Source organism: Aethina tumida, chromosome 1 (assembly GCF_024364675.1).
Source record: "Aethina tumida isolate Nest 87 chromosome 1, icAetTumi1.1, whole genome shotgun sequence".
NCBI classification, from domain to species: domain Eukaryota; kingdom Metazoa; phylum Arthropoda; class Insecta; order Coleoptera; family Nitidulidae; genus Aethina; species Aethina tumida.
In genome coordinates, this window is record NC_065435.1 from 43,191,277 (window position 1) to 43,212,435 (window position 21,159).

General features: G+C 34.4%; 1 protein-coding gene across 12 annotated transcripts in view; it reads left to right on the top strand.

The window, feature by feature from the left end:
* Positions 1 to 21,159, top strand: part of LOC109604573 (microtubule-actin cross-linking factor 1) — a 166,803-nt gene that overhangs the window by 102,025 nt on the left and 43,619 nt on the right. For 9 of the 12 annotated variants that reach the window (XM_049961749.1, XM_049961753.1, XM_049961764.1 and 6 more), the window contains exons 5-11: positions 4,149 to 4,319; positions 17,506 to 17,788; positions 18,827 to 19,019; positions 19,071 to 20,160; positions 20,258 to 20,281; positions 20,591 to 20,832; positions 20,887 to 21,115. In XM_049961749.1, coding sequence (XP_049817706.1) covers positions 4,149 to 4,319; positions 17,506 to 17,788; positions 18,827 to 19,019; positions 19,071 to 20,160; positions 20,258 to 20,281; positions 20,591 to 20,832; positions 20,887 to 21,115 — 2,232 coding nt within the window. Of the gene's footprint in view, positions 1 to 4,148; positions 4,320 to 10,885; positions 11,452 to 17,505; positions 17,789 to 18,826; positions 19,020 to 19,070; positions 20,161 to 20,257; positions 20,282 to 20,590; positions 20,833 to 20,886; positions 21,116 to 21,159 lie in introns of those variants that run through there. The other 3 variants (XM_049961785.1, XM_049961788.1, XM_049961795.1) reach the window with 2 other exon arrangements.

Here is a 21,159-nt window from a genome sequence, read left to right on the forward strand (position 1 = left end):
TTTGATATATCTGTCATCTTCATCCTGTTCTTTCCTGAAAAATTAGTGTGTTAATCTTTCATTATGTCTATAATACATCATGATCTTTTGACATATTGATTACTTCTACCTTATTTTTGTTAAATATTGCTCTTCTTGTGTTCCATTGTTTCTTCTAAACTCCACTGTTGGAGACTTAAACCCGTCGTCAAGAGATTTGGTCTAGAAATCTTGGAACATTTTCATTGACACCTTTAAAATGGTGCTAATTTTGATATATCTATCATCTTCATCCTCTTCTTTCGTGAAAAATTAGTGTGTTAATCTTCCATTATGTCTATAATACATCATGATCGTGTGACAGATTGATTACTTCTACCTTATTTTTATTAAATATTGCTCTTCTTGTGTTCCACTGTTTCTTCTAAACTCCACTGATGGAGACTTAAACCCGTCGTCAAGAGATTTGGTCTAGAAGTCTTGGAACATTTTCATGGACACCTTTAAGGTGGTGCTAATTTTGATATATCTATCATCTTCATCCTGTTCTTTCCTGAAAAATTAGTGTGTTAATCTTCAATTATGTCTATAATACATCATGATCTTTTGACAGATTGATTACATCCACTGTTTTTTCTAAACTCCACTGATGGAGACTTAAACCAGTCGTCAAGAGATTTATTTACTCTAGAAATCTTGGAACATTTTCATGCACACCTTTAAAGTGGTGCTAATTTTGATACATCCATCATCTTCATCATGTTTTTTCTTGAAAAATTAGTGTGTGAATGTTCAATTTTCCTGTTCCTGTTTAATTATTTCTTATAAACTGCTCAGACGCAAAATAACACACGTATCAAACAATTTCGTCGTGTTGTTTTGCTTAAAAATTGGGCTCTTTGTGTTCCACTATTATATCTAATGGTGTTAACCTGAACCAATCGTTAAGATATTTAAACGCAATATTTTCTAATCCTTAAAAATGGGTAGTTTATCCAATCTATTAAACATGTATCTAGGTCAACTGCTATTTATTACCCCTAATAGGATAATTATCGATCGATAATATGCAGTCGTTACGCCCATGGACCCATTAGATTAATAAAATCGCTCTGCATGCCTACTGGTCGTTCGCAAAAACACCATTAACTTAATATTCTAGAATGCGAGATGAATTATTTACCGATCCGATCTAAAATAAGATATTCATTGAACACATCAGTGAGTCAGTTTGTAAAACCGCTACAGGAAACGAAAACCAATTATACACTGTATTACCATTTGTCTAAGCTACGGATCTTTTAATTAAAATAACCACTGTGTCGTGATTTGCGACAGTTTTTTCTTTTTCGTTCGCCTCGAGTTGAAAATCTATGGTTGCGACGAAATGGCGATTGGTATATTGTACAGGAAATGAGCGTTTAGAAATAAAAGCTTAATTACAGCAATAAACGATAGATGTAAGTGTGCAGATGTAATGGGTCCGTTTGTTTTCTATGATTTTATTACAGGGAAGTACCTATATCAGCAATTTTAATGGGTTAATGAGGTTCTTTATTTGTTGAGATTGACATTAAAATATCTATATGTGATTTCTCACGAAGTTTACATAGAGTGATTTCAGAACTTTTAAAATTTTCGTGTTTAATTGCGTATTTCACACATGTTAAGTATTAAAAGTCCATTAGATTTTATTGCGCATTCACCAAACTACAGTTTAATAGTTTCGTGACGAAACTGCCCAACGGACTTTTTTAGTTAATAACAACAAGCGAAATTGATTTATGGTCATTAATTATGAATCTTTATTAAACGAACCGAAAAATGATCGAGGAAGTAATTCTCTAATCTACCTGACATTTTAATTTCTGATGCGTACTTTATCCAATATTAATTTTATGTTGATGTTGTGTGCATAATCAGAATATAATTTGTTTGCGAAAACCCGCCTCATTAAATTATTTCCAGCTGCAGCACATGCTAGTTGAAACATTCAATAATAAAACGTTGTTTACATTGCTGAAGTTAATTGCAACAGGATTTTTACGTGCCCGAACGGAATACGACCCTGCGTATTATTTACCTCGTCGACGGTTGCGAAATCGTAAACTAATAGATTCCATATTCGTCCATAGGAATTCGAAGTCTTATTATGGCACGTTTCTCGAAATTTTACTGACAAATTAATTAGCACGAAATCTCGTTGTTTTGAAACGGCCAAGGTGCTTCGTTGTTGGCAAAGATACGTACGTGTACTATTGGGAAACATCGCCATGAATCATCCGAAGAAATTGGTGCCTTTTTATCATTATTATTTTGTTTAAGTGCCGGTTTTTTATGGAGATGGTTTCGGATTAGAAACGTTAACGGTTACACTAATCGGATTACTTATTTTTTACGGGGGAGTGGTCCATTCACACACTTTTCGTAATTGTTGCTAATCGAATTTTAATATAAAAGCAGTGTGTTGGGAAAACAATGGATTGGGTCATAAAAAGTTAAATTAATTTTAGACATATATGATCAGGTCCATTTTAGTTTAACCCACTGACTGTAAATTATAAATACATTTACACCTGTATAATAACAATTTTAATATATACTATGTATTACAAAAACTTTACAATTATGACTGTAATTATAAACCTTAATTGTACATTTATTTTATCAGCTCTTAATTTTCATAATATGCAGGGTGTTCTAAATTGGTTGTTTTTAGTTGTTATGAATATTTCCATACCATATAGAGAAAAAATTGACTTAAGTGTCAAGAACACATTTATCTTAAACGTTGATTGCCTCAAACCACATCTTTATAACCGTTTCTGAAATATTCATGACATTTGATATATTTCTTAATTAATTTATTTATATTATTATAAAAACCACTATATTCTTATTCTATAAATAGTTAACTAATTAATTTTAATTTTGAAAGGGATTTTTAATGATTAAATCTGTTATTTAATTTAAAATTAACACAAATTTAACAATTTGTCAAATTTTTATGTCAAATTTGGTTATAAACGTGATTCCTCATGTTTTTTATAGGGTTAATGTCTGAAGATTTGAACGGACAACACAAAACAATGACACTTTGGTGTTTTAACCAGTTAATTACAATTTCGAGTTCGTGTTTAGGATCGTTTTCACATTGTTGTTTAATATATCCCTGTACATAAATCAGTCTAAGGAGGTCCTTACCAGAAGAACTGATCATCCCCATAGCATAATTGAACCCCCACCATGTTTCACTGTGATTATAACAAACTTTTTGTGTAGTTTTGTCCTTATAAGACGTTTAACATAAGCAGAACCATCATTTTTTTATAAATTAAATATAGACTTGTCACTAAAAACTAGGCCCCATTGTTTTGTGGTCCAATGTATGTGTTCCTATAGAAATCAAAATCGAACTTTCACGTTTTTAAATTAAATCAAAATGTTTCTTGTAGTTCTGGAACCACCTTCTCACAGTTCTTGAACTAATTTTAGCAAGTCCCGTTTCCTCCAGGTTGGCTTCAATTTCATTTGACGATAAGATTGATCTGTTTTTTAACATTCGAATTATCCAAAGTCAGTTTCTTGGTCAGTTTCTATAATTTTTTTAATAATGCACGAAACGATTGACTTATTTAGCCGTAAACTCTCCCTGAATTTTTTTAACAGTTTTACCTCGATCAATGGTTAAATAATTATAATAAACAAAAGACCGCTCGTAAATAATCAATTTAAATTCACAGAGAGCAATGAATAATTGCTTATTGAAAAATAAAAAAGTATTTTTTTAAAGAATAAAATTAGATTGATGAGATGCATTGTAGACACAACAAAAACAGAAAAAAGCAATAAACATTCTTGACATTGGAATTCAAGGAGTACGAAATTTAAATGAGTGTATTTGTTTTGAGCTAGCTTATATTACTGATTACTAATATTGTGCACACATTTTTCTACTTGCAACTTTCTACAAAAGTTAAATTTCAGATTGCATGTACTTACGTGATTATTCGATTTTACGTGAATAGCTATTTTTACTCTTTACAGAATTATATAAAGGTTTCGAAGAAAGTAAAAATTATATAACCTGTATTTACAGTAATTAACGTTGTTTATCTAATATTTGCAATAACAAACAATTATTCATTCGTTTTTTTTCTTTGTTACAGCCAAGGGAGAGGGGTCAAATGAGGTTCCACATGCTCCACAACATAGATACCGTATTGAATTTCTTACGGTTCAAAAGAATAAAATTAGTCAATATTAGATCAGAAGATATTGTAGACGGCAACCCGAAGCTCATATTAGGTCTAATATGGACAATCATCCTCCACTTCCAGGTAAGTGTCTATAAGTTATGTCAGAAACCAAAGGCGCATACTTTTAATTTCACCCAATTGGAGCCTTTGCTAAGAAATTTTAGCTTCGAGCTTTTGAAAACCTTTGGAACGTACGGACAAATCACTAAATCTAAACCAGACCAGTTCACACTTACACATAAACATCAAAACACTTTACATGTTGGGTTTAGTGATTTAATGCAGTAAAAAAAGTGCATTTGATTTATGTTTTTATTTAGTGGCAAAATTGTTAGCATGTTAAAGTTAAATCACCACTTTTAATGCGATTTCCTATTTTTCTATTTTAATGCTAACAAAATAGGCTCGTAAGGTAAGAACCACCACTTACCTCTGTAAAAAGTACCCGGTTACAATGTAGCTTTAGCGCCACACTACGGTTGAGATTATGAATTTCGAGTACAGTGCGCTGCGGTCATTGGCCTCAATGGAAAGTAATCTTCATATAGTTTTCCTATTAGTTAAGAGATGGCGCATGCATTTACATTAACTATGAGTATTTAAACGCCGAGAGGAAATCGAAATCCTCATTAACCAATAAAACAGGAAGGTGCATAATTTAAGTAAGCAACTTAATTGATTTCGTAGAAAAACAAGGGCAATTAAAGTAATTGACTTACAATGTTAATTTATTAGCGAGTAAAAAATTGTTGCAAACTGTCGGTCACACCTACACAATTGCAAAACGGATATTGTAAAAAAAATACGATAGTCAAAGACTTGTTGCAAAACGGCCAGGAAGCTGAACGTAAATGTCTTCAGTTGAGGCGCTGACTCGACAACCTTATTAAAATTGGTCTCGGTAAACGATTGTCGTCCGTTCGTACGTACAAATACCATTTACAGTGAATCGTTGAAAGGCCGACAATTGAGTTATTCAAAAAAATAAATAACAATGCGCCATTGTGACATAAACCTGTGATTGTTCACCAATAATAATAATAAAAAAAAAAACGAAAGTACGACCATACGACCAGATCGACGTTCCTCACTCGACGGATTTATAAAATTTAAACACCGGTTTAAAACAGATTGTTTTCTCAATTATCGTTGACATTCGAGATTGCAAAACAAATCGATTCGTGGCCGAAAACGTCGTGCTAATTCAATTATTAAATGTCGATCGTCATCAACACAATTATCAGGGGCCTCATCTCTCTTGATCGAATGTTAAGCGGATAGGCCCACGCCGATTTTAACATCGCGACCCATATATGGAATCGGTGGAGATACGGCATGACATTATTTTGGCGAAAATATTAAGCAACCGTATCAATATTCTGGAAAATGTGCCTACACACACGCCGCACAACCATATGGTCATTTCGAAAATAATTCGATGTCTGTTATGTAACTTTTGATAGAATTTAATAACACAATTTTGTTGTTTAATTACGCGATTTATCGGTGAACCGTCGTTGAGTTGTGAGGTTGACGGTTTGCCGTAGAAAGCCTGCTAAACAGATTTATCATGTGCAAATTAAAAGAAACATTCTGGGACAATAAAACAATTCACCACAATTCGCAACATACCATTAAACCTCGGTCCCATTGTTGTGCAACCGAACATTTCGGAAACTGCTTAATTTGAGCAACATCCTGCGCCGAACGAAAACCTGAACTCGAAAATTTTGCCAATCGTGTTTGCGTCACCCAGACAGCAGTTAATGAGTAAAAAAAAGTTCAAATTGGTACGGTTATCTGCTGAATATTAGCGGGGCAAAAGCTGGTTTTCGGGTATTAAACGGTAAATCATTTAATGTTACGAATACCACGACGACCCGTGTGCACCGTCGACTTTTTCGTGAGATCGAGATTTCGTGCCATCCTACTTACACGAGTCGCACGAAAGTATTTCCGATTTGCCGTTCGATTTAAATTAAACCAGTTTGTTATTGTTGGCCGATCGGAGATGATGATGACTGGCATCCACTCTGCAGCCTTAATCGTTCGATTTTAATAGGATTCCCGGGCTTTTGTGTGCGGGGATTAGTAAATAACATCAATTATCTGCGGCCGTGTTTTAATCGTCGTTTTTTTTCTGTGTGTATACTAATTGCGTTGATTATCTGCTCCAGAAATTAACCGTAATTGTTTTTTATGAAACTGTTAGATGGGACTGTTAATTTTGTTGTTGCAGTCACGGGTTTTAATGAATAAAATTAAGCTAATTCGAAAGGATAACAAAAAGTGTATTTATCCTTGAGTCCGTCGCATATGTGAACTCCCACGGTTGTGTCTAATTACTTTTTCTTTCGATAAATCCACATTCATAATTCATTAAACCGCAGCCTGAGCGAGATGGAAAAAAATACAATAATTTATGCTTGATACAGATGTTTTTCCTCACCTACGTTAACTGCATTAGCCATTTCGATACACTCGAAACAGCCGGTTTGTGACCAAAAAATGAATGTACTGTTAAGCATATTGTTCATATTTACAAGGCCACTAAACACAAACTGGAGCACAGATCCGTCCAGATGGAAGGCAATTAACATCGTCTAATTAACGTGCCGAAAATGCTGCCGCATACACAACATAAATCCCATTGTCCCCGTAGCCGAATGTACGAGATGATGTCATGGCAGTGATCTCACGGCAACGCTATTTCTTCTCGCGCGAATACCTGTGTTTAGATAACGTGGGCGCCGAAAAATAGTCGGACGCATATGTCAGGCGAGATCGGCACACGTAGGAAACGTGTCCATCACGGTTCGCCGTCGACGTATCGGAAGCTTCGGCGCCCTTTCTTCGGGCCTGAATTCACACGGGAAAGTGAAATCATGCAATTGCAAATTAGCCACGTTCATCTGGATTCTCAGTCCTTTTGTTTGGGCGTCAACCCTTTTTTCTCGGTTCCAATCGTTCGGGTATTTATAGAGGTGATTTCATATCCGTTCTTGTCGCTTGTTTCTGTAAATACCGAACGAAATGGACGTTTTTTCGTTCCGCCCGAAGGCGAAGGAGAGCTTAAAATGCGTATTGGAACGGCGGTATGTCACCTGTCGGGCAGGAAACTCCCGTGCGCACCGGATATAGGCTGGTGAACATAATTACATATAAGGCAATCCAGAAACAGTCCGCTTTAAAATATGCCCAGGCGAAAAACCCACTAATCGAATATTAATTAAATAGTCGATTTGCATCGAATGTTGGACTGTGCATTATGACGTGCAACTGATCCTTTCGGCCGGGCACGGGTTTCGCGTCCAGCCTTACGTTCGGGTCTCCGTAACTTTGGAAATGGATCCGTTTCGTGTGTATAGTTTTCATTTTTTTTTTACGTTTCCTGTGTGAACGATAAATCTTCATATTCCAAGCCCATTGTGTTGTCATGTTTAAGTACACTTGCGGTATAAATTTAGCTGCTGGGCTGTTTGTAATTCAGAACGTGACGTGCAAAATAACAATTAAGATCTGTGTTTTTAATTAGTTTCCTCTTTAATTTGCAATTTAAAGTCCAAGACGGAGGCCCTGTGACGTTGCGCCACGGTTTGGGGATTGGGTTTTTATCTAATCTTGGATGGACCAATTAATTACGTGGAGGTACTCCGAGAGGAGCTTGAACATTTACCGTTTCGAAGTAGAAAAATTGAAATGGGGATAATAGTTTGTGCGATATGGTGTATACGTAGCAAGTGCTTTAACCAACAACAATAGGGTCATTTAGAGTGCACCTTGCAGACCGGTCACAGATGGTTAACAAAGCGCTACCACATCGCCGAATTACCATCCACTGGCATCATCACTTGCGGCACGAAACTACGAATCACCTACGAAAAAAAAGCTGTTTTGCAATTCCTCACTTTTATCACTGAATAAGTTATATTTTTAAACTGTCAAGGTGCAATATTGTTATTTGTCAGTTTTCTTTTGAAATTTTTTGTTTGGATGATTCATGGGAGACTTTACATACACCATTGTATTGTCTTGATAATGAAAATTTCTTTTGTTGCTGTTAAATTATGACTACGACTATATGTACCAATAAATTTTATTGTTTTTCGTCTTTAAAATATGTGTGTGATGAAATGTTTTTTACTGCAAATATTGTATGTAAATTAAATATTATTTTTTAAAATAAAAAGTTATTGTTTTTTGTATTTAATTCTTATTTATTGACAGTTTTATTTTTCAAGTGTTTTGTTATGTTGAATTTCTTTTACAAACAAAATTTTTAATAGCCAACAAATTTAGTTAATTAATATCAAACATACGTACACATAATAATTGCCTTAAATGTTTCCCAAGGACAAAAATGAGAAAATTAATTATTGGGATCTATATTCTTATTCCTAAACTTGAACAAGTGCGAATTTTATAAATACTAATGAACAATTCTGCCAAATCTATCCAATAATTTATATATTTTTAATGCTGGAAAAAATAGGTTTATATACTTAGTGTGTGTGAAAATTAAATATAATTTAATACTTTTACAAACATCTTTTTTGATATAGAATTAGACTTATGTACACAAAATAAGTGTCTTAAACATTTACTAGGGATAAAAAGTGAGACAATAAAATATTGAAAACTATATGTTTAATTGCTAAATTTCAAAAAATATATGAATTTTATAAATACTAATGTATAAATCTGCCCAAATTAATTTTATTTAATAAATTTGATCAATTTGTATTTAAAATATGTTTTTAAAACTGGAAAATTTACATTTTATGCTAGGTTTATATTTCAAATATTTTCATGTGTTAAATTTTTGAAAATTAAATATTATATGATACATTATCTTTTACAAACATCTTTTTTGATAGCCCTCAATTTTTGTTAATTAAGGTTGGACGTATATACAAGAAATAAGTGTCTTAAATATTTACCAGGATCAAAAATGAGTCTGTAAAATATTAAAAACTATATTTTTAATTGTTAAATTACAAAAAATGTGAAATTTTATAAATACTGATATACAAATCTGCTCAAATCACTTTTTTTCAATAAATTTTACCATTTTTTGTATTTAAAATATATTTTTAATTCTGGAGTATTTACATTTTTTCCTAGGTTTATATTTCTAAGGTTTTCTTGTGTTAAATTTTTGAAAATTAAATCTTATTTGATACATATCTTTTACAAACATCTTTTTTGATAGCCCACAATTTAGTTTATTAATATTAGACGTATATTACACAAAATAAATGTCTTAAATATTTACCAGGATCAAAAATGAGAGAGTAAAATATTAAAAACTATATTTTTAATTGTTAAATTAAAAAAAAATGTGTGAATTTTATAAATACTAATGTACAAATCTGCTCAAATCACTTTTCAATGAATTTTATTATTTTTTGTCTATAAAATATGTTTTAATACTGGAAAATTTGCATGTTTTTACAGGTTTATATTTCTAGTGTTTATGTTAAATTTCTGCAAATTAAATATATATTGCACGCATTATCTTTTACAAACAAATTTACGATAGCCCATAATTTTGTTTAATTAATATCAAATATGTACACATAATGTCATAAATGTACAAAAGTTACAATACAAAAACCATTAAAAAATTATATTTCTAAAAAATATGTGAATTTTTTAAATTTTAATAAACCAATCTGTCTAACTTTTTACTACTCAATAAATTTTATTATTTTTACCTTTAAAATATGTTTTAAATAATGGAAAATTTGCATTTTTAACAGCTTTATATTTCGAGAGTTTTGCTCTTTTAAATTTCTAAAAATCAAATATTATTTGATGCATTATCTTTTATAAACATCATACATACACAAAATAAGTGTTTTAAAAGTGTACCAAATTCAAAAATGAAACAATAAACTATTAGAAACTATTTTTATTTGTAAATTTCAAAAAATTGTTGAATTTTATGAATTTTAATGGAAAAATCTGACTAAATCTCTTTTACTCAATAAATTTTATCGTTTTTTATCTTTAAAATATGATTTTTAATATAGGAAAAATTGCATTTTAAATTTCTGAAAATTAAATATTATTTGATAATATTTGATATTTGATAATTTACAATAAATTAACATATTTTTGGATACATAATTTTTTACAATAAAATTTTTGTTAATTAATGTCAGAGATATGTACACCAAATAAGTGTATTCAATATGTCCAAGTCCAAAAATGAGCAAACAAGCCATTGAAAATGTTAATATTAAAATCGTATGGATTTCAAAAAAATTATGTATAAATAATAATTTTTATGGCATTTCCCAACACACAAAAAAGAAAACGAAATTGTTTATATGTGTTATTACGTCTCTGCACGACGATAACCAAAACAAACAGTACGCCCAAGTCGACACGTTCCTTGCACAACGGCCCATAAAAAGGCAATAGCTGGGCGAATCGCCACAATTATTATTATTTTCACGCGGCATCACATTGATCGGCATGTGCGAGAAAAGTGGGCTAGAAAACCCACCGGTACGGCCCTGACTCACCTACACACGGCGAATTCCCTCTAAACAACAACAAGCCGCGACTCTAGCAGTCAGTGTACACCGGCGTGCAACCAGCAACGCAACTCTCTCACCTGTCCCGTCCGCTAAAACACGAAACGAAACGTGAACCGCCGTCCACCGCGAATTTCGAACTTGTTAACAACAATCAACCGTTTGTGAGATGCGATCGGCCGAGTGTCCAGTGTGACGGTACCATCCACAGGTTTCGCCTTCCAGTCTTCCTTTAGTCAAACCACCCCTGGGCTAACTGCGATTAAAACGACTAACCACCAACAATAATGTATCGGTTCGTGAAGGATGACAACCAGGGTAATCAGAAAAGACTGTTCGTGCAAGGTACCACCCCGAAACTGGGGCCGCCGATCGTAACGAACCTCTCCAACCCCGAAGAGATGGAGAACCTACAAGCGGTGTACACCAACAAGCGACTCTCCACCGAGGTCTTGGGCAGCTCGTTCGAGTCGACCAAGACCAGCAAGAGGAACGAGGACGGCTACAGGAGAATCACCACGCGAATCGTGAGGAAAGTCACCACCCTGACGAGGGGTGAGGAACAAGCGCGGCAGGAGAATTTAATGAAACAGTCGCAGATCAAGTGCATCACCAGCAGCCAGGATGTGGCTCCGAGCATTCAGGAAGTTTGCGCCAAACGAGTCAAGGTCAGTTTTGTTTCACCGGAGGGATGAACTAACTCACGGCACCGTGACGGGCCCGTATCCGGGGCGACACAACGCAAGTGGTACTCTGTTTTAACGAAGGAATTAACATACGCTCAAGGTGCTGCTGGTATCGATCGTTTTCCGTCGTTGTTTACGTTTCTCGATATTCAGATGGTATCTTGAAACAATTCATATTTGGTTCGATCCATTTTGCTCCATCCCACGTTGTTTTTCTAGATCAAGGCTTCGCCAATAGCCAAATTTTTCCCCAAAACCTTCGCGTGCAATTAAAGGTTTTGAACCAAATCGGGCCTTCGTGGCTATTTAACGCCGTACAACCATTTACATATGATCAAGGTGACGATATTGAAAATTTTCTGTTTACACTTTATTACATTATTTACAGCATCAATATTTGAGGGATGTGACGTAGTTTTTACGGTGGGACGCAGTTCTAACAAACACCCATAATATAATTATGCAATGGGCCCGATTAATTATTTATTTATTTAAAAATAACACGTTGCCAACGGTATTCTTTAATTTTTTCACGCTGCCTACTTGGTTTCGTTTTGTTTACTTGAATATTAAATATCATGGACTAAGTTAGGAAAGGTCTGGTGTCCCATTATGGGTATACACATGTTCCGTGGAACAACAGGGAGAGGCCTGCAATTGTGTCAATGTCAAAGATAAAACATACCGTGAATTTGAAGTTATACATGAATGAATATTACGCATATCTAATTTTTTAAATCAACATGACATTCTGGTTTACACCTTTAACGGTAAAGAAGATTTTAATGTGTGATTATACCAGTTTATGGTGATGTTGAATTGATTTGGAAATTGAACGGTTTGTTTTGGCACTGCAATCTCGTTCGACTTTTCTAATTTGTTACTTTACTGCTCTAATATTTTATAATTTAAGTAATTTATACACTTATGTATACATGTTCTTTTCTTTATTGTCAAACTTTACACATTAAAGTAAATATTTATAGCATATAACTGTTCATACACTACTTTAAAATTACATTTTTGGCCATTATAAGTTTTATTTTTTTTTACTTATAGAATTATATTCTGCTCTATGGACTATAATTGTTTAATAGACTCATTCTCTACTTATGCGTTGGAAATCCATTTATAATCAATTAGACATAGCAATCTATAAATATTAACAATGATTCAAAAACTCATCTCAAACGTGTACATGAGAAATAGTAGCTTAATGGTTATTTAAAAGCTTAAGAAGAATCGAGATTTTAAATTAATACCTGAACATTTTTTTATAATAATTTTCCAATTACATGTTTCCAACATTTCAAATTATCAACATTAATGAAACCATTGTCTTAAGCATTGACTTTTGTTAACTTATATTTTAGACGTTTTTTTTTTGTATTATTACTTGAATATTTTTATTTAGTTCATATAGTAATTTTCTAATTATTCATCGATAATTCTTCAAATTAAACAAACTTATTAATTTTGTATTCTAAAAATGGGATTCTAAATTAATACCTGAATATTTTTATACATGAATTTCTATAATTTATTTTATGATTTCAATGTAATAATTTTCGATAATTTCTCAAATTATCAACGTTTATGAAACCATTGTTTTTTAGCATTGATTTTTGTTAAATGAATTTATATTATATTCTAGAAGGGGTATTCTAAATTAATAACTGCATATTTTTTTAAATTAATTATTAAATTTGTTTAATTTATTTTATGATTTCTTTTAATAATTTTCTAATTATTCATAAATAACTTCTCAAATAGATGAAACTATTGTTTTAAACATCGATTTTTATTAAGTTAACTTATTTATATTGTATTATAAAAGTGGGATTCTAAATTAATATCTCAATATTTTTATACATAAATTAGTATAATTTATTTTAGAATTTTCTATAATAATTTTCTAATTACACATGTATTTGAGAAACTATTGTTTTAAGTATTGACGTTTGGTTAATTTATTTATATTGTATTCCAGAAGTGGGATTCTAAATTAATACCTGCATATTTTTATATATAAATTTGCAAAATTTATTTTATTTCATATAATAATTTTCTAATTAGTCATAAGTAATATCTCAAATTGATGAAATCATTGATTCAAAAATTGATTTTTATTAAGTTAACCTATTTATATTGTATTCTAAAAATTAACCTATTTATATTGTATTCTAAATTAATATATAATATAGTATAATTTATTGTATGTTTTAATATAATAATTTTCTAATTAATCATTGATAACATCTCAAATTAACAATATTGATGAAACCATTGTTTTAAGCATTTATTTTTGTCAAGTTAGTTTATTTATATTGTATTCTAGAAGTGGGATTTTAAATTAATGCTTAAATATTTTTATACATAAATTTTTATAAGTTATTTTATAATTTCCTATAATAATTTTCTAATTACTTATTGATAATTTCTCAAATTAACAACATCTATGAAACTATTGTTTTCTAGCACTGATTTTTGTTAAGTGAACTTATATTGTATTCTAGAAGGCGAATTTTAAATTAATACCTGAATATTTTTATAATTATAATAATTTTCTAATTACTCATAAATAACTTCTCAAATTGATAAAACCATTGTTTTGATTTGTATTAAGTTAACTTATTTATGTTGTATTCTAAATTAATACCTGAATATTTTTATACATCAATTAGTATATTTTATTTCATTATTTCCTATAATAAACAATTATTACTCATCGACAATTTCCCAAATTATCAACGTTTATAACTACTGTTTTCTAGCATTCATTTTTGTCAACTTATATTGTATTTTAGAAGTGGGATTCCAAAATAATATTTTAATATTTTTATATATAAATTTGTATAATTTATATTATGATTTCGTATAATAATTCTTCGTTTATATTACATTATTTAATTAATATTTTAAATTAATATCTGAATATCCTTTATACATAAATTTATGTAATATCTATTAATGATTTCATAAGTTCATTTTTTTTTTAATTATCAGTCGATAACTTCTCAAATTATCAACATTAATGAAACCATTGTTTTAATAATTGATTTTTGTTAAGTAATCTCATTATATAGTGTATTCTATTGTGTTGCCATTTAAATTAGATGATGACTCTTGAATATCCTGTATATTCATTATTAAATTGCGCAATGGCTGCTGATCAAGGAAACAACAGCTTAACCATTCGTATTCCGGCGAGTAACTTAAGAAGCGTTAACGTCAATTATGCGCCATTTCCATATATAAAAAAGCGCACCTAACTGCCGCAATTATGATGCGAAATAAGGATTATGATGTACGCATTATGCTCCAACGATATCCGTCTATGGGTAAGGTGTTTCGCCGCAACGTTCACATCCTTTTACCGCGTATTCGCCACACAACTCAAAACGATCGCGGTGCTCCAGACGAAAAAGGGCATGGGTTGAGTGAAAGTGTGCTAACGATTTTGCCGATCACGACGTCCTCTCGTCGTCCGCCGCGTTGTCGAGATCCAGGAGTCGTTAATTTGTGTGTCGGGTACGTGGGGTCAGTCATAATCGGGGTTTTATGTGTGTCCAAGAGCGAATACTCGCATGCACGTAACTGTACACGGGCACCAGAAGAATACTAAACGGTTTCACAAATGAACGACGGGCGAAGAATGCAGTCGCATAATTCATGTTGAAAAGGCGAGCGACTCGTAAATCAGTTTGTCCCGCGTGTTGGTGTGAAACTTTTGAGCGTCATTCGAGTGGAAATGCTAATTCAGTAGCCGGATATCCCCGGGATGGAATGCCGATTGCAGATCTGCAACGGAGGAATGTCTTGAGATATGTAATGGGGTTAATTCGCTCGAATCAGTCCAATTAAACCGAACTGAAATGTGTGCAACAACGAGAAATTGGTTGCTGGAGGTTTACCCAGGCCATTATCACCAGTTTTACGATACAAATATTTTCTCTTAACTTGGCAATCTTTCCTTGAAAATATTGAAAGCAAAAATTGCTGTAAAATTATACGACCATTATACAATTATGTACGTTATTAAAATGAGTCAGGCCAATAAAATGTCATATAAAGTAAAATTGTTGCATGCATAAAAATATTTGTTTAAGTGTAAGAGTAAATACTAAACGTTCCCTCTGGCGTGGCCGGTTTTGATGTTTGAAGCCTTGTTACACTTACAATGAGATTGTTTAAAACCATCCTGTTAACGAGTTCGTAGACTCCCAATTAAATCCTAGTAATTTTTCTTAATTAAAGATAATAAGCGTTTAAAATGGGAAGCCTGCAAGTCGAAGTAGGATTAACGTTTTGAAATTTGATACACTTAGCAAATCGATAAGGTTTCCGAGAAAACAACTAGATTGTAATGTTAAAGAAATTGCAAGAAAATGAGTCATGACGTTGCATTTGACATTTCATTGCTAGAAAGGTTAAATATTCAAGAGGTCACTCGTGAACTTATTAATGACTTTTAAAAATATTAGCCAAGGATGGACATTTTATCTGTGTTACTGAAACGGATGAAGGATGCAAAATTCACTGAGTTTTGGCCAATGGATTAAATAACTGTATTTTTATGGACAACCATAAATCGCAGAATTATCGATCTAAATGTTTTTATAGAAATAACTGCACTTTATCTATCTATTAAATACTGTAAAAATGACGACGGAATATGGTGGACAGTAACGGTCCTCAAGGCAAAATTATGCGCTTAATTCATGTAAAGATTTATATCTTTGTTCTAGTTAATTATTTTTTTGAAGCGTAAAGAGTACATGAAATTGTTAAACCTATTAATTTATACAGTCGACAGTTACTAACAGTTTATTTTGTCTACAAGGCGACCGGGCCAACTAATGAAACACAATGATCATTGGTAATTATCCTCAACAACACAAGCAAAAGTTGTAGTCCATCTCACGACTTAATTATAGATTGCAATTAATTACAGTGACATCAAATAAGTAATAAGATCTCAATAAATGCCCATCATTGTTTTTAATGCAACAACTGTGGAAGATTTGGGATGTTTGTTCACTGTGCGTATTTTAAATATTTTCCCCAACAAAAGCACGGAAATAATCGAACTTAAATAAAAATCATTGTGTGTTGTCACGGCTGCATTAACCGGCCAGCATGTGGCCTTTTAATTAGACAGTAAATAGTTGTCCGGCATTCCTAATTCGAAAAAGTAACTAGACAAATTCCCAGGAAATTCGACGACTAAAAGTGTTTCGATTCATTTCGTTCACACATTACTAAGTGTGGAATTCAATATTGGAATTACTCTTCTTTGTGCAGACATTCAGCTGATAATTATCGTAGTCGGAGACGATTGGAATGTGTATCTTCGAAAAGTTAGTCGGCCAATTAATCCGTGTACCGTTACCAAACAACATTGTTTTGTCGCCATTAGTTTTTTTTTTAATCCCCCATAATTCTATGGATGTTCCATTAAATGGCACCAGATCGTAGTTCCAGTCACGATTTGAAAATTTCGTATAGATGTTGTGTTTGATTGGCAGTGGACCGTAGGCTTCACAATGGCAGCCTTTGTATTGTTAATTATCCGTTATTAAGATTCAATTTAAACAGCATCTCGTTTTGCTACCGCGATCCCACCAGGCAGATTCCATTTGGCGATGGCGCAACTTTGCCAGTCCGGGGAATTGTTGTATTGCATTCTGGCGGAAAAAGTAGTTGTCCCATTTTTTATATGATTCATTATTGTCTTTGTAACACAATAAGATTTTTACTTCTGGCCACGTTTAACGCAAGAACTTCCACTCAGCGACGGGGCCAATTATTTTTCTCAAGTACAGTGAATACGTACCAAGATACAATCGGCAAAACTCACATGCCATTAAAATAATTGCAACTGCAATAAAAAGCTGCATTTTCCGTTCTGTGTTTCAATTAAATCACCGCATGATACGGTCGATTCTTTTACTATTAAGTGTGCTTCGAAAATTGTGCCGACCTCCTTTTTACGCCCTTGGCGAATCGACGATTAATCTGTTCTTCGTCTTGCAGATCTCCGACATAATCGTCGGCCAGACGGAACCGAACGTTTCGGCGAAGGACTATCTGCTGCGATGGGCGAAGCAAACGACACACAAGTATCCCGGCGTCTCCGTCAAGGACTTCTCCAAATCCTGGCGCGACGGTCTCGCCTTCAGCGCCATCATCAACCGCAACCGTCCCGATCTGTTGGACTTCAGACAGGCGAAGAGCCAGCGCCCCAGGGAACGTATGGAGAAGGTGTTCTACATCGCCGAGAAGGAATACGGTGTCACCAGGCTTTTGGATCCAGAAGGTAACCATCACCACGTAATTCGTATAATTTTGAATAATCATTGCATAGAGATGCACAGATGTTGAGGTGAATCTTTTTGACGTGGTTAATCATAATCAGATTAAATTATCTCGTCTGATAAAATCTTGCAAATATAATTTAATTGTTTGTTGATTTATATGTACTTTTTCCTTTGCGCAATTACATGAATTTGTGTAATAATTAAGCCTCCATTCTGGAAAATAACGAAGCAAATTGATCATATAAAAATAAATTACGGTGGTCCCAAGCCTATAAAAAACCCAGAGCTTCAATTATACGTTTGCTACAAAACTGTAAATTAATTGATTTAACATTTTTTACTGTTTATTTATTTATGCTGTGCGCTAACAACTAATTAGCACGTAAAGCACTTACATATACGTGTAATTAACTTTTACCATGTGCACAAGTTTCGTATTTTAAATGCCAGTTTACATAATTCCCGTCATTATCCCGTCAAGAAGTAGGTTGAAGCCCGGGACGGCGTCGTAAGTGTTTTTTTCTTCTCCGGGTCAGCCCCGGTATACAGTTGAACTTCCGACGGAACGAATTGAAATTTCCATGCGACTCCGCATCGGAAACCCATGCACACGTAATCCTCGCCTTAAATAATAAATTGCCGCAAGGTCGCAACCATCCGAACGTGCCACCGTACATCCCGTAATGGCACTGCGACATCATAATTGCATAATAATCGCCGTGCGGCACGGCCACTGCAATTGTCCAGAAGAAAGGAACGTTAAAAACAATAGTTATCGCAGTTTCGTATGTTTTCTCACGGCGCAACGTGATGTCATTCGGTGTGGGCATAGCCCTGACCCGGGCCCCGATTTCATCGTGAAATGCACGGTGGATATCGGCGGATACGCCCTTGTTATGTCAGATGAAGTAATAGAATTAATGGCGATTGTCCGTTTACGGACTGATTTACATGCTGAGCGGGCTTAATTTGTCTTAGGCGTTCAGCCCAATTCATCAAACACAACAATCGTATTAATTAATCTGTCAATTTTTCAGATGTTGACACTCACGAACCAGATGAGAAGTCACTCATCACCTACATTTCGTCGTTGCACGAAGTGTTCCCCGAACCGCCCACAATTCACCCCCTTTACGACCCCCAGGCACAGGAGCGCGTGCACGAATACAGAGAAGTGGCCACCAAGTTGCACGTGTGGATTCGCGAAAAATATACACTCATGCAAGACAGGTAAGACGTCCCTTATTCCGTCCAAGGAAATGCTTCAAACGTCTGTTTTAGGAACTTCCCGCCGACTCTGATCGAAATGAAGAAGCTGGCCGCCGAGTCGGACAGGTTCCGTACCGACGAGGTGCCGCCACGCCAAAGGGACAAGAACTATTGCCACCAGATGTTCCGCGACTTGGAGAAGTACTTCAAGAGCGTCGGCGAGGTGGACATCGAGCCCGAGCTCCACATCGAGAACATCGAGCGCAACTGGCAGCGACTGATGCGAGCCCACGACGAGAGACACGGCCACATCAACGACGAGATCAAGCGGCTCGAGAAGCTCCAACGACTGGCCGAGAAAGTCCACAGGGAAATTAAGCAAACCGAGATCAATCTAGACACGATCGAAAAGAACATTGATACCGAAGCGAGAAAAATCGACCGACTGCACCCGCTCGAAGCGAAGAAACTGGCCGATCAGATCGACCAAGATCTGGCGATCACCGAGCAGAACATCCAGTCCCTGAAGGTGGACGTGAACACGCTCAAGAACGGCCGCTATCCTAATGCTGGCGAACTTGACCGGAGGGTGAACAAGCTGCACGAGAAGTGGGTTAGCCTCAGACACATGTTGCACAATAAGATTGTGGGACAGCTGGCGAACATGAGCTTCCCCATGGAAGAGAGAACTGTCACCAAACACATCCGTACCGTGCAGGAAACCAGGAATGTTGAGACCAACCCGCACTTCCGGTCATTGCAGGAACACATCGAGTGGTGCAAGAATAAATTGAAGCAGCTGAAGAAGGCTGACTATGGTACTGATCTACCATCCGTCCAAACCGAACGCGACATTCATCAGCGCGAACACAGAACAATCGATCAATTCCACTCCAAGGTGGATGCCGCCGCAAAGGCCAGGCAATATTTCAACGGAGAGGAGTTGAATTTGTACAATCAACACTTGGGTCAGCTTCAGAAAATCTACGCTGAACTGTTGACCTTCTCTACAAACAGAATGACCGACTTGGAGACCTTACTGGACTTCATTCAATCAGCCACCAACGAATTGCAGTGGCTCAACGAGAAAGAAGAAATTGAAGTTACCAGAGACTGGAGCGACACCAAGATGAATGTGAACGCCATCGAAAAATACTTTGAAGTGAGTTTGGCATAACATTTACATCGAATATTATTAACTTTATTTTCAATTTTACTAACAAATTAGTAACTTTCTATTTCGTTTTCTTTTATTACAGCAAGTATATAATTCCGGAGGAGAGGTAAAGCAAAATTCTGTCGGTGCTTGTTTGTTCACTATCCTGTTTTTCAATCGAATTCACGTTGACGTTGGGAATTTTTCATGCAATACAATAATAATTGTAGTTACTTCCTAATTGAAGTGTTCACATGAAATTTTCCTAACAACTAATCGTTTGTCTAGTGCTTTTTCGTTTGTACACAACTGATATCTTAACCACACCCAAAATTTGTTATTTTAATCCTTCAATTGTGTTTTGTATTGTTTGTTCTCTATTGTTTAATGCATTAATTAGAACCATTTACTGAACTAATCATAATTTAATTTTTAGCACTTAATGAATGATTTGGAGAAACGAGAAATCCAAGTAACTGCAGTTTTGGAACGAGGTGAAGCTCTCATTCTTCAAAACCACCCGGCTACAAAAGCCATCGAAGAACACGTAGCTGCTATAAACGCCCAATGGGCTTGGCTTCTTCAGTTGACACACTGTTTGGAAACCCATCTTCAAAATACCAGAGTTTACCAACAGTTCTACAGAGATGTACAGACTGCCGAAGAGTGGCTTAAAGAGTAAATACTTTTAATCAAACAACTTGTGCTAGAATCTCATTTTTTTTATTTTAGGAAAGACGATATCATGAACAATGACTTCAGCCAAGGTGATTTCACTCTGGATGTTGGCGAAAAACTGTTGCAAGGCATGCAAGCTTTAAGAGATGAACTAAACAGCTTCGGCGATCAAGTGCAGACGTTGAGCAACAGGGCTCAAGAAGTTGTTCCATTGAAACAACGCAGACAACCCGTAACAAGGCCACTCAATGTCACCGCAATCTGCAATTACAAACAAAACAATGTAAGATTCACATACTGTTTCCTGACTCACTTATTAACTAATTT